The sequence below is a fragment of the Maylandia zebra genome, linkage group LG20, assembly GCF_041146795.1.
Source record: "Maylandia zebra isolate NMK-2024a linkage group LG20, Mzebra_GT3a, whole genome shotgun sequence".
NCBI lineage: Eukaryota > Metazoa > Chordata > Actinopteri > Cichliformes > Cichlidae > Maylandia > Maylandia zebra.
The window spans coordinates 37,304,784-37,318,524 of record NC_135186.1 but is presented as its reverse complement, the minus strand read 5'-3'; the positions used below and the strand labels follow the sequence as shown (position 1 = coordinate 37,318,524).

General features: G+C 45.2%; 1 protein-coding gene across 3 annotated transcripts in view; it reads right to left on the bottom strand.

Annotated features, from left to right (window-relative positions):
* Positions 1 to 13,741, bottom strand: part of LOC101468157 (neural cell adhesion molecule L1.1) — a 46,829-nt gene that overhangs the window by 28,989 nt on the left and 4,099 nt on the right. For all 3 annotated transcript variants that reach the window (XM_004567559.5, XM_004567560.5, XM_004567561.4), the window contains exon 2: positions 391 to 780. In XM_004567559.5, coding sequence (XP_004567616.2) covers positions 391 to 535 — 145 coding nt within the window. In that variant the 5' untranslated portion in view covers positions 536 to 780. The remainder of the gene's footprint in view (positions 1 to 390; positions 781 to 13,741) is intronic.

The following is a 13,741-nucleotide window of genomic DNA, read 5'->3' as shown; positions in this document are numbered from 1 at the left end:
TAAATAACCTGAACTGACCTGACGTCTCTGCGAACATTTCAACCAAACGCATCAAATGTTGAACGTTACGTCTTGACAAAGGCTAAAGAAAAAAGAAATCCATAGTTCTGGTTCTTCTCCACAGCGCTGCATCAGAGGCTCGTGGGTAGTTTAGACTCCTCCCCTGATGCCTATGAAATAATTCAAGTTGGTGGCTACAGCAGAAATCTACTGACCTGATACTTAATTTCAAAGAGTAATGATATGATTAGAGAAGCCAAATGTGGAAATTCTCCCTCATACTTCCCAGCCCTGTTAATTCTGAGGAAATGGTTTGGAAATATTTACTGGAAATGAAAAAACAAACACTTTCCAGTGTGTGATGTGTGCAGTGGAGGAGGGAGTACTCACAGCTTTCGGGGATGTGGATGGCTCCCTGAGCAAACGGAGGCGTGGAGGAGAGGAAGGACAGAGGGAGCAGGAGGAGGAGGAGCAGCGGGAGGGCGGGGGAGCACATCCCCCTACAGCCCATCCACCGACTCTGTGACACACACATCTTTCAATGTCCCATCAAAAGTGATGCAAGACACCCACACACTCATCAACACATAAAGAAACACACACACACACCCACGCACACCAAGGCAGACACACACTCCAGGGACCGCCCGGAGCTGAGGGAGAGCTGAGAGGAGTAAACAGCAGTAAGTTGGTGGGTGTGTCTGTTTCCTTTACAGCCCAACTGTGAGTGAGGCTCGCTCCTCGCTCCGTCAGCTCCACAAACGCTTCTTCAGGAGCTGGCTGTGGGGGGAGGGGGGGGGGGTGACCCCGAGAACAAAGAGGGATAAGAGGGGAGGAGAAGAGGAGGGGAGGAGGGGAGGGGAAAGAAGCAAAGACATGGTTAATTTGACCAAACATAAATCAACAGAAGACAAATATTAATGTATTCCAGAGGGGGGAAAGTTTGACCCAAAATCACATCACGATGAATCCACGGCACATCTGTGACGTTGAGAATAAATTCTAAGATTTAAATTCACTTTGGGTTTGAATTTAGTACAGAATCCACAAAAATCTGAGATAAAGAACAGACAGTCGGCCGGGTCACCTCGATAAAGTCAAGATCAGATCAAAGCAGCAGGAAGCAGCTTCTCCACTAATGACATTACAAAGAGAGATTGAGTGTGTGTGTGTGTTTCTGCCACACTCGCCGCATTTCCATTCATCTCAACATCTCCTCCTTTGTCCCTGCCTGGTGACTGAACACTGACCCGTGACAGCAGGAGTGTCGGGGGGTGAAAGCAGACACAGATGGATCAGGCTTTCTTTGCTGCCTCGACATGAAGGCCAAAAGAAGAACCCTCAGCGCTCCGAGTTTGGCCACATTCTTGTTTGTACTTGAAGTTGGGGATTACGCGCTCCTCCTCTGCGAGCTGATCAGCTGAAACTAACAGCCAGTCTAAAAATAGCCGATTGTGCTACTTCAAAGCCATGAAATCAGGCTGCCGCTCCATGTATGGGAATACTTTGATCAAGCAAAAAATGAAAGAAACTGAGGGAGATCCCTCGAATGAGCCAAACATCTGTGACAGGTTTTCATGCTAAAGCCTGAAACAGTGTTTCCTCCACTCCAAACCATTCATGCCTCCAGGAAAATTACTGTAAATGCTCCTGATTTATTTGGTATCATGTTGCCAAAAAAGCTCATTGTGCAGTTTTTGCATTTGCATGAATCAGTTTGTTTGTTTGCTAACAAGGACAAATCCCAAACAAGCATTTTGTAACGCGTCGTGAGACTTTCACCACCGGGGGCAGCATTTTATCTTTGGGTATGTTTTTATATCTGTTCAGGAGGCTCTGCCTTTAACCAGGATTATTAAAGCAAATAGGTTCTTATAACTTTCCTGATTCAATTCAACACTGAAGTACAGCCTGCACCTAACTTGACTTAATATCCCTTTGACACAGTACAGAGATGCGTTGAATATAAAGTCAGTTGCCTCTTTAGATTCTTTTCACAACTTTATGTAATTTTTTAAAAGACAGGAAGTTAGAAGAAATAACTGTAAATAACAACCTGGAGTCATAAGAAGACAGTAAGATAGACTGTCCAAGAGTTCATGTCACTCATGTCGTTTTCACCAGAGAGCTGAGAGGACGCATCGCTCATGGAAGATGAATACAAAGAATCGAATAGAGCCAGTGTTGCTGTCAGTGTCTAATTGCACTGATGGATGACATATTGCAGATGAACAGGGTCTGGGTCTGGATGACTCTCCTCCCTCATTCACTCCCTCAGTGGACAATTATGGAAATACAAGTTTTTATACACTGACTTTATGCCTGGTGTGATGCTGCAGCAGCTTAAAGATGCTCCGACTGTACCGACTCCACGCTGACACACCGGAGTGAGAATACTAACAGACAGGGAGGGCAGAGGAGGTTACAGGAGGTGTCATAACTTATCAATCTGTGAGTGTAACCACCAGCAGTCCTCCGCCAAGGCCCGTCTCCGAGGCTTCTCTTAAAGCACACACATGGGGTGAGGGGCGAGGAGTGACAGCTGGCTAATGTAGACCCCCTCCAACATCTCATAATTACACAACCTGTCCCCAGCACACACACAAACACACACACACACACTGTCTCTTTGTGAGGATCCAGGTCTTTCTGAGCACCTCCACAAACACAGAGAGGACACAGACGTGACCCCCGTTCAGTTCCTATGACTGTCAGAGTCTTATTCTTCTAGTTTTTCATTGTTATCACTCATGATTACACACACACACTCACATCTGCCCTGCGTCACGGTCACTTAAACACACACACACACACAAACACACACCTGCTCCCGCCTGTCGGGCTGCTGCTGTTACCTGCCGGGCGTATTTTCAAAATACATGAGCCAAATGGCACAGCGGGACAGAAGGTGTGTGAGAGCCTGTGTGTGCATGTGTGTGTGTGTGTGTGTGTGTGTGTGTGTGTGCGTGTGTGTGTGTGTTTGTCATTTCGTCACTGATGGGGGTGGGGGTGGGTCTAATGATGTAACGAGCTCAGACAGAAAAATGAAACAGACGTAATAAATGACGGGTGAAGAAAACATCCCAGCATGCTCCACTTCCTTTAATAACAGCAGCCTCGTCCTCAGCATGGAGGTTTTAAAAAAACAGAAATCCATGATCATCCACAGAGACTTTCTTCATTTAAATATTCATGGTGCTCCTGCTGGCACTGACTTAAGGAGGGGGCGGAGCTCATTAATGAATCAAGTCTTAATCTAAAGGCGCCTGATGGAGGGTCGCCTCCTTCACACACTCTGAGTCTTTATTGAGGCTGCAGCTTAGAGCTGCTTGACCTCTGCTGACAGGAAGCTCGTTGAGTTGCTTTTGCTGGTGCACAATGACATTAAACGCACCGTGTTGTTCGCCTCTCACCGATTCTTTGTTATCCTGGAAATTTGACACATTATGACCACTTGAATTAAATCAGCCGTGAGAGCACAGGAAGTCCATTTAGGATTTAGAGAGGAAGGACGAGGAGGAAGAGTTTCAGATCTGATTAATGCTGCAAGTTTCGGCGCCCTGCGTGTTCACGGCGCAGTCTTAGATTTAAGAAAACACAACATACCACACATTTGATCACAACTGTATATCAGCTGCAGACATGAATGTATCAGGCAGGAGGGGACTTTGCAGGTTTTATGGTGATAAAGCAAAAGTTAAGCTCCAAAAATTTTATTATTTGCTGTTTTTTCCACAGAAAACTAAAAAAGTTTTCTTCTGACGTGGAGCTCTCACAAACTGGGATGGACATTTTCTTTGATTTAAGAGAAGTTTATTAGTTGCAGTGTTGGCAAATTCACACTGTTACAGCAGCAACGCGGACACCGCAGGAATAATTAAATAGAAAGCTTTTGGTCTCTGTATATTCTTCCTATAGTCATATCTTACATATGTTACAGAGATTACCAGACCCCAGTCTGAGTGTTGGGTTGCCAGCTGAGTGCTCACTCTCAAGAATGAAAATGTTTAATGACTGAAAGCCCAAACAGGACATTTTAATAGCTGCTGTTAATCTCGCAGACCGCAGTAAAGAGGCAGTTCATGCCCTGTGGGCAGCCATGTTTCCGTTCTGTGCCGGTTAATATTAAACATACTGTACCAATTTCCTCTCTGCGGCCCCCCTCGGCTTCTTCAGGGTCCTGAGCCATCCCAGAGAACCTGAAGGGCTTCAAAAGGCAGAGGCAGGTGGACCCGCCCGTCCACAGGGAAGCCTGAGGGGAGGAGGGGAGACGGGGCGGGTGCAGGTGGAGCAGTCTGTGGGGAGGTGGGAGGGGATCGGAGAGTCAAAGGGAGGCGATGCAGGTGGACGGATGGAGAGCGACAGAGCGAGAAATTAATTCATTGATAGATTCCGATCTGGAGGAAAGAACAGGGACGTGTGGATGGAGAGATTAAGCAAATGCTGGGAGGAGAGGGTACTTCCCTTTTAGTCTGCACGAAACACACACACACACACACACACACACACACACACACACACACACACACACACACACACACACACACAGGTGTACGGAGATGAGGAAAGAAAGAGCTATTCCCATGTTGTCCCTCCTATTCGCCCGCATGACCTAAATTCACCCTAAATTCATTATTCATTACACATCTCACATTTACTACTCCATCCACACACACACACACACACACACACACACACACACACACACACACACAGACCACAGAGCAGACAGTCTATAGGTGAACTCTGCTAAGTGTGTGCGACAGTCTGCAGATCGAGCTGCTGATGTCCTTCACATCAGTCCTCATGAATATGTGATGAAGTGTCATTTTAATGAAGCACCACTGAGTTAAACGTGCTGCTGTCTCTGTGTGAATAGCAGGGGGGATGATATGTATCAGACATCCTTTCTCTGAGAAATGACATTTATATACTGTTTATGTGCAAAAGCAAATATGTTTTTAATGAAGCATAATGCACCCGGATTACAAAGAAAGCTGTTAATGAACAAATCTGCCTCGCAGAAAATGTTATCTTCTAAAGGTGAGGTAAGGATCACTATCTTGAATGAAGAATGAAAAAAATAATCAGCATACGAACTTTCCATAATTTAATCTAAACCTAGTGTAACAGCATCAACACAAACGTCAATGTCAGGAACCGAAAACTGGATTTTTTTGAAATGTCCACAGCAGACTCTAAGACTCCACACACATCACAAAACGCTACAAAGCATTTTGAATCTTTAGATTCTTCTGTCATAATTATTTGTCAAAGTGTGGGTAAACTTCCTGTTAGCATCTGAGAGGAAACCTGAAGACTGAAAAAATGAACCAAATTCAAGCTGCAGTTCCTTTAACAGCCACTGGAGGCAGACTCCAGCTGTGAGTCCGTCCCATAGACTTGCATGTTATAACTGTACAGCTGAAGTTTGATATATGGTCATCTCAGGCACAGTGGACCCGTCTGCTCTTCAGGCCTCTTACTTTTAATGGGTTGTACCCAATCAGAAGAAATTTGACTCGAAGGGGGAGGAGCTAAAAGGGTTAGGGTTAGGGGGTTAGGATGAACTGAGGCTCTGTATAAGATAAAGAAAGATTATTTTGAATTTTCAATCAAAGCTACTTTAGTAGAGTCAAAGCCAAAACATTTGGAGCTGGCTTTACTTTAAGAAGATCACTTTTTACAACTCGCTCTACTTTCCTCTTGTCTGTGTGACAGCTCCTTTCTGCAGGTGTTAGAGAGGAGGCGTGGCTTGTTAACACTCAGCATCACTGGTAACACCTGAGCCCAGCATCCAGTGCTCTAGAAAAGTCCTTAGAGCTCCTCTTTGAGCTCCTCTTTTGGACTTTGTTTGCTCCTTGGTTTATTGTCTTGCACTAAATCCCATTGCATTCAGCATTGACAGTACTGACTGCACACACCATAAATTAAGAAACATTTTAAATTGCTTGTTTAATTTAAAATAAACTCTTTCCTAATTGACATTTCTGCACTGCTCTCTTCCTGTAATGGCCGTCTGTGACATCAGTGTACAACAACAAGTCATTTTTTAATTGAATAAGTGCAAAAAGGTCATCTGATGACTTTAGTTTAATCTGATCTTTAGATGTTGGTGCAGAGCAGATGTGACAGTCAGTATGTGGGTTTATTCCTCTGAACCGCAGTGACTCAACATTTCTCATGAAGAGGCTTTGGCTCTTCTCCAAGCAGCTTAACAGATTACAGATTTGTAAAGTTTCTTCACATGCAACCAGGCACAAAGTACTCAAGTGCAAATGTCCTTCGGTAGACGATGAGCACCGAGTGTGGCAGGCACTTCCACAAAACCCTTTGTGACTGAGTGAGCAGAGAGGTCATTTCTCTCTTTCCCAACATGCAGAGCACAAACAGATTTGCTGAAAATTACAACAAATTAAAACAAAAGAAAAGAAAAAATATGTTACTGGGAAAAAAAGAGAGATCTGAAAGTGATGTTCCCTCAGTTCCACGAGCTGTTCGTTCTCGTTTGCGTTCCCCACCCTTACTCCCCTTTTCAATTCTTTAACTTCTTCACTTCTGTTTAGTAGATGGGGATCTGCCAGGCCCGGGAGCCGTTGTTTTCACCTCCACCATCTTTTTTAAGACAAGCAACAAACTGATGGGACGAGGACGGCCAGGTCTGACCAAGCAAACTTTAATAAGAGCCAGAAAGAGCGACTCAGACCTCAAACTCATCAGGTCAGTGTTCCCTGAGCTCACAGCCACAGGTAACACCACCTGAGGCCTGCAGACCAAATTTAAGGCCCATCTCCACTGGCTTCATTTTCTTGATGTGCTAATGTTTCACACTGTGTGCGGTGACAGCCACCGAAACAGATTCAAATCAGCATCAGTGACGAAACTATGACTGTTTTCAGCTGCATATTTTTACTCTATAGCTCTGAGTCACAGTTCACACTAATCACATTGATCAGTCTTATAGCAGGCCTCGCTCAGTTCATCCTCAGAGGGAAAGGTGGAGGATCTGTTGTAGCTCCTCCCCCTTTCAGATCACTTCGTTCTGATTGGCTCTGTGCCAGAACATAATAGGGTTGTCCCCTGTTTATGACATCATACAGATCCAAGAGTAGAAAAAACTGAACCCAAGTGTTTAAATGATTTCTGAAACATGAAGTGTTTTTCTTCCTGTCAGTCATGACTCAGCTGCTGTGCATTTGTCAGCTTTATGATGCACAGATGATGTCACCATCAGCTCTGTCATTTACAGGGATGACCTCAACTCGAAGGATGTAGCAACACACACACACACACACACACACACACACGTCAGTGTTAAGCTGTCTTTGTGTTCACATCTTAGCAGACTGGGATTTCCCCGTGGAAGTGGAGAGATGAATAACTCAATAATCACGAGGAGGTTTCTGACCGACTACAAAGCTCCTCCGCTGACAGGCCTCCCACCACCCGCCGTCGTCTTCTGCCTTTGCTTTGTTTTTCCTCTCTGTTTGCAGCTTTTCCTCCTTCATTACTTTTGTTCTGCCATTCTGTTTGTGTGGATCCTCTTTCTGCCTCCACACCAGCGACATGCCTGTAAAACAGCTCCAGGCGATGCTTCACCATGAAAACTCTCCTGCCTTATCAGCCTCCACCATGAAAGAACCACGCTGCAGCAAAGGCAGAAGCATCCACCCCCCCGTTAATGGAGACACCGTAGGCTTTGAAAAAACAAGGTTGTGATTTCTGGGTGAAATGTTTTAGCCAGGCTCAGTCTGTCAGTCCAGGCTCTGATGGAGTGCCTTCATCTTGATCCCCAAGGAGAAATCCCACCAACTTTGCTGACTGTGCAGAGCTCAAAGGTCAAAGTTCATATGAACCAATTATTTTTTAGTATAATTTGTAACCTAAGGGGCTGAGGGCTCATGGGCTGAGGTGAAGCATTTAAAATGAAGGCTGATGTTTACAAAACAGAAAGGTGATTTCTGCCTCCTCCTGATTTTAATCAAATAAATAAATTAAACAATAATAACAAAGAATAAAACCTGAAAAAAACAAAGCAATCAGAGAGAGAAATGTTCAGCTCATGACCCTGCCCCTCAAAAATCTACAAACGTAATATTTTCTTTAGTGTCGACACGGACAGTATCAGTGTGCTGCCCAGCCCCCGTCTGTGGCACGACGTGAACGTCCGCCTTGGCTGAGCTTCCTTCAGGTAGTACCGGTAGATGTATATCAGGGTTGTTGAACTCCAGGCCAAGAGGGCCGGAGTCCTGCAGGGTTTAGATGTGTCCTCGATACTTCACAGCTGATTTAAACGGCTAAATGACCTCCTCAACATGTCTGAAGTTCTCCAGAGGCCTGGTAATGAACTGGTCATGTGATTCAGGTGTGTTGACCCAGGGTGAGATCTAAAACCTGCAGGACACTTGAGGTCTGGAGTTTGAGACCCCTGATGATAGAGAACAGTCCTCTTTGACAGCAACGTTAGAGGATTTTCATGAATAACTGCTTCATGTTTCTGGAACGAGACGTTTCAGACTTAAAGGGAAACAAACATCTCCTCAGAATTGGGCAGCCCACCCGAAAAACAGGGTCACAGGCAAGAGTATGAACATATTTTTGATTCTAGGCTTTAAGTATTTCACTAAACAAATGTTAGACACACCAGGCTGTCAGTCCTGAAGCACGGCTTGTTGTCCTGCAGAGGCAGAAAAAGCAGCGAACGTTTGTGTTTGTTGAATGAAAAGCTGGTTATCAAAAGTTCCTGATTATTTCTGACTAATCACTTAATTGACGAAGCATCTGAAGACATGTGCGTCTGTCAAACAGCTCCGTTGTGTTATTTCTGTGTATTTGCCTTTCAGATGGGATGTGGGGAGTCGGTCCCGGAGCTCAGCCCGACGCTTTTCACATTCAAATGAGCTCTTATTGGTGTGACATTGTTTAGTCACCTCTGGATTACCTCCGCCCTCCTCCAACAGCCCACCCTCCCACGCACACACTCCGGCAGACACAAAGCCGGCACGTTTGTTTATGATTTGCGTTTCTCTCCACGAAGGCAAACGAAGCGACACAGGCATGAATAAATTGCTCATTAGTGACGGTATGCTCCTGGATAAACAACGGCTCCCGCGCTGGGTGGCTTCCCGGCCCCGCTGGAGTCCATTAGATTTAGCTGAGGGGTGAGTGGCGCCAGCTGTGAGAGGCCACAGTGTGACAGAGCGCTCGGGGCGGTGTATACAACACCCACGGCCACACATCTATCACTGCCTCCACCCAAATCAAAGTAAGTGGTGGCGGTAATGCACCATTTTACTGTTTGCCAACAGCCAACAAACACTATAAAGAAGGAGAAGAAGAAATGAAAGTGAGGAGGCAGCAGTACTGTTCATGTGTTTGAGAGAAGAAGTCTGAAACAGGTTGTCCGAGCGAGGGATGTTACATCCTCTGATTCAACAACCTCTCTGGTTAATCTGATCTAATCATTTTCACACATCCTGGATTAAAACATGGAATCGGCGGCGTGCGGCCTCGGCCCTCGGCTCAGCTGCGACGTCAATCAATACCTCACATGATCATGTGTCACGCGTGTGACGGGCACACTTAACTGAGAGCTGTGAGATCAGCAAAGACCGCTCTCCCACTTCTTCTCTGGTTTCATTCTAGAAAGAGGCGATAAAAACATGGCCAACAGAGGAAACGCCTCAGCGACATCATCGGCTCAGACACCACCGAGCTACAGCTGTGACTGCCAGCAGCACAGATCCTGACCTGCTCCAGGACTTTAGGTAACGTCAGCGTCTGATTGCACGTTTGCCTCACGTCGACCTTTGAACCTTCACGTTTTCCTCGCTTTGCTTTGTTTTCATTGGAGGATTCATTACTTGGGTTTCAGATCGAATCGAACTTTATAAACTTCCGTGTTAGGGTTAGGAAGAGGCGGGAATTGGGTTAAAATGTTCTCCTTCCCAACAGTGTGTGATGCCAGCGGGTGCTTCACAGGTTTATGAGACCTGACAGACCTGACTCACGCTAACTCATGCTCTCCATCACAGCAGCTGTGACGCACAGTAGCTGGTTCAGGAGGAGTGAGCATATCTAACCACCAGCTCGAGTCTTTAGCTGCTAATGCTCCCACAGGCTAGTCCCGCGCGGCGTCCGTCTGCTGTACAGGTAGCGTACCTGGGTTTATCGTTGGACACGGCTGCCTGTGGCCAAAACAGCGAGAACACTGAGCTGAACAAACGAGCTGAAAGTAGCGCTCGTGGAGCTCAGGGAAGCAGTGAGTTCATGGTGTATGTATGAAAATATGAATCCCAGCAACGACTGAGATCACAGAGGTTTGTGTGTAAAGATCGAAAGCATGGCTGTAAAACTTTGTGAGGCCCAAGGCGAAACAGAAAATGAATCCACATTATGGAGATAAGCTCCACTTAAATGTTCTCACCAACACACACACATTATCCTCAGTGGTCCCACACACATCCTCTCTTGTTTCCACCACATCCTCCCACGCACTCCCACCCACTTACACCACAGCGAGCCAGCGGCTCTTCTGACTCTGGATCTTTCTTCTTCACGGCTGATGATCCACTGAGAGCTCAGACTCACAGCAGCTGCAGACACATCACACCTAATCCCTCCTGGCAGGTAAAAGGCGCTACGCCGGGCTTCGATTTTGTCTCAACATAATAACCTCGTCCTGTTGATGTGCGAGGTGTGAGGTCACAGCCAGCAGGTGCTCGGGAGCATCGACGAGACAAAGGTGAATTCGTTTGAAGCGCGGAGATGAAGTCACACAGAACACGAACGGACGAGTTTCTTTAACAAAGATGAAGGATTTCTGCAAGCTTAGTCTGGGTTTGCATTTCTTTCACAGATATTTCACACAAACAGCTACAACCTTCACTTGATTATTAGCCACTTGGTTCAAATAAAAACTTCATTATGAAACTAAAATTAAACTAAATTACATTAGCTGTTCATTTAGCAAGCGAGTGAGTTAGCAGGTTCATCAGAGTCATTATAGATGCAAGGACGGAAAAGGTGGTGCTAAGAGTATAACGCTGGTTAAATTATACACGTGCTGCTTTTACACATCAGGCAAAATAGATAAGGAGACTGCAGTGATCGTTGCACTGGATCACGTGTCTCCCCAACACGTCTGTGTCAGGGATGCAGATCATGTGTGAAAACAGCAGCGAGTCACAGACGTTACAGCCTGTTTGCACACAGACAGTAAAAGTGAGTTTAACACACTGTTTGGTTCACAATTATTTCATTTTTGCTTCTTTTTGAGTCCGGTTGAACTTTACTGATGTGCCAGTAAGTTAATAACTTTAACTTATCAGCGTCTACCGTCACATCTCTCCGGCTCCCAGCTACACCCCTCCCAGGCGGGAGATCGCATTTCCTCTCAGAGCCTCGGTCTTTATCTTCTCCTCTTCTTCCTCCCTCTGCAGCATCGTTTGTCTCTGCTCGCCCCACCCTGAGCACGCAGGAAGGAAGCTTTAAATTAAAAGGAGATTTGACGTAAATCTCTTTATTTAATCAGACAGAAAAATGTCAATTTGGTTTGTGCACGCGCTTGTGTGTGTGTGTGTGTATTGGCAGTCTTTCCCATCCCTTTCCGTCATTCTCCCATCACCATGGTAACCCCCTGACTCCAGCAGCACACAGCAATATTTCCTCTTTTCCCATCCCCCAACACTGCCCCTCCTTCTTTTCTCCCATCCCCCACTCCATCCCTCCACACCTCTCCCTCGCTTTCTCTCCGGTGCCACTCCCTACATCGCCTCAACTCACCCCTCTCTCTCTCAGTCACACACAGACACACACACAGACACACACAGACACACACACAGTTTCTCTTCCCATTGTCTCAGTTCCCACTCGCGTCTCCTCTGCTCAACACGAGTGGTCTGCAGTGTTAAAGCAGCCGTCCAGCTTTTGGGAAGCTTATTCCCTCCTTTTGTGCAGGTTCTTAAAGTGCACACACACACACACACACACACACACACACACACACACACACACACACACACACACACACACGCACAAATATAGCACAAATAAGGTGACAGATGGTGAGCCCAGGAAAAAGTTCTGCCGTCGCTGCAGGTATGAGGAGATAAAAGAAAAGCAGCAGGAGCTGAAATAATGCAGAACATACTAAAGTATCGAGAAACATATTTCCTCTTCCTGAGCGCTCATCTCTTAAACTGAAAAGCTTTATTTCGAGTACTCGGCGACTGGAGGTGCAACAGGATTAAACTCAAAAATGCAAAGAAATGTTAAATTATGCAAAGATAATCGTGGATTAAACGAGATAATTCTGCAGCTGTGGGATGACACGGACGCTGAGATTTAATCAGACATGAGGATTATTTTCATCACTTATTAACTTTGGAATTATTTTCTTGATTATTCAATTGTGAGTCGAATATCAGAAAAATCAGACAAATGCTAAAGATAACATTTGCGTGCCACAAAGATGAACTTTTACTTAAGGGCAGTGATGAACCAATCAGACATTTCTCCATCATGAAGCATGTTGGTGACTGAAACCATCTAACAGTGAATTCTGGGGAAATGAAGACGATATGACGGCTCAGTTTATCCCCACTGAACATATTTATCTTTAGAACGATCCAAACGTTTCACTTGGAACAAGTAAGAACGACATTAAGCAGAAAAAAAGCGGAGCAGAGCCTGGATGCTGTGGTTTCCTAACGCACAGGCGAGCTTCTCTTTGGGCAACAAAGTGGCCGATGACCTCACTCCTCTTTATTTCCTGTAGGTCACTGTGGTCTATAAAATCTCTCCACACCAGCATTAGTAAACCACGGATATGAATATTAGGTTTTCCTCTTTTTTGCGGTGGAGTGTGAAAGAGGTCACAGCAGGTGTGACTGATCAGTGTTTACTGGCTTTGAATGAGTCACTCTTTGTTTTAGTGAAACAGACTCATCTGTGAGCAAAATGAACACAGGACAGAGTCTGAGCTCCACTCAGTGTCATAAAGATTAAGGGAACGGACAAATGAACGCGTTTTAGACCACTCGAGTTTTTCTTCTGTTTCTGATTAGACTATTTGGGGATTTTATTATTTCTTTTAGAAAACTTTTTTAGAAAACTGAAAAAGTGCCTGAGATGATGTTTTTAAACCTTTTTCCCCGAAATCTCCCAAACATTCAGTTTATTATCAAATAAAAAAATGAAAAAACGCTGAAAACCAAAAAACGAGGCGTCCTGTTCTCGACTATATCAGCTTTGTATGAGTCACACTTTACGCTTCCTGAAACTCAAGTTTCACTTTTTAAAGAGAAGTTTTGAACACAAATGGATGTTTGTTCTTTATGACCATTTAAAGCTCTGACATTAGAAAAAACTAATGTTTAGTGATGCGAGCGAGTGCAGTCTGAGGCTCATGCACCATCACCGCAGAAGATACACGACAGGAAATATATGGTAAAAATTATCCTTTGATCAAACCAGTTTTGCTGGTTGGTGAGAAGCATCAGATTTATGTCTCGTATTGCTCATCTTCTGGTCAGGAGACTGTATGTCATGTGACCTTTGGTCCACCGAGTCACTGATCATATTGTTTGTCTGATATTTGTCTGATAGAGTCTCTGTGCTGGTGGTCACGCCATGAATGGACTCTTGTCGTGGATCAGCTACACTGCCCACAAAAACAGACACATTTACTCCACTGTATGTGTGTGTGAGTGTGAGAGTGTGTGTGTGTGTGTGTGTGTGT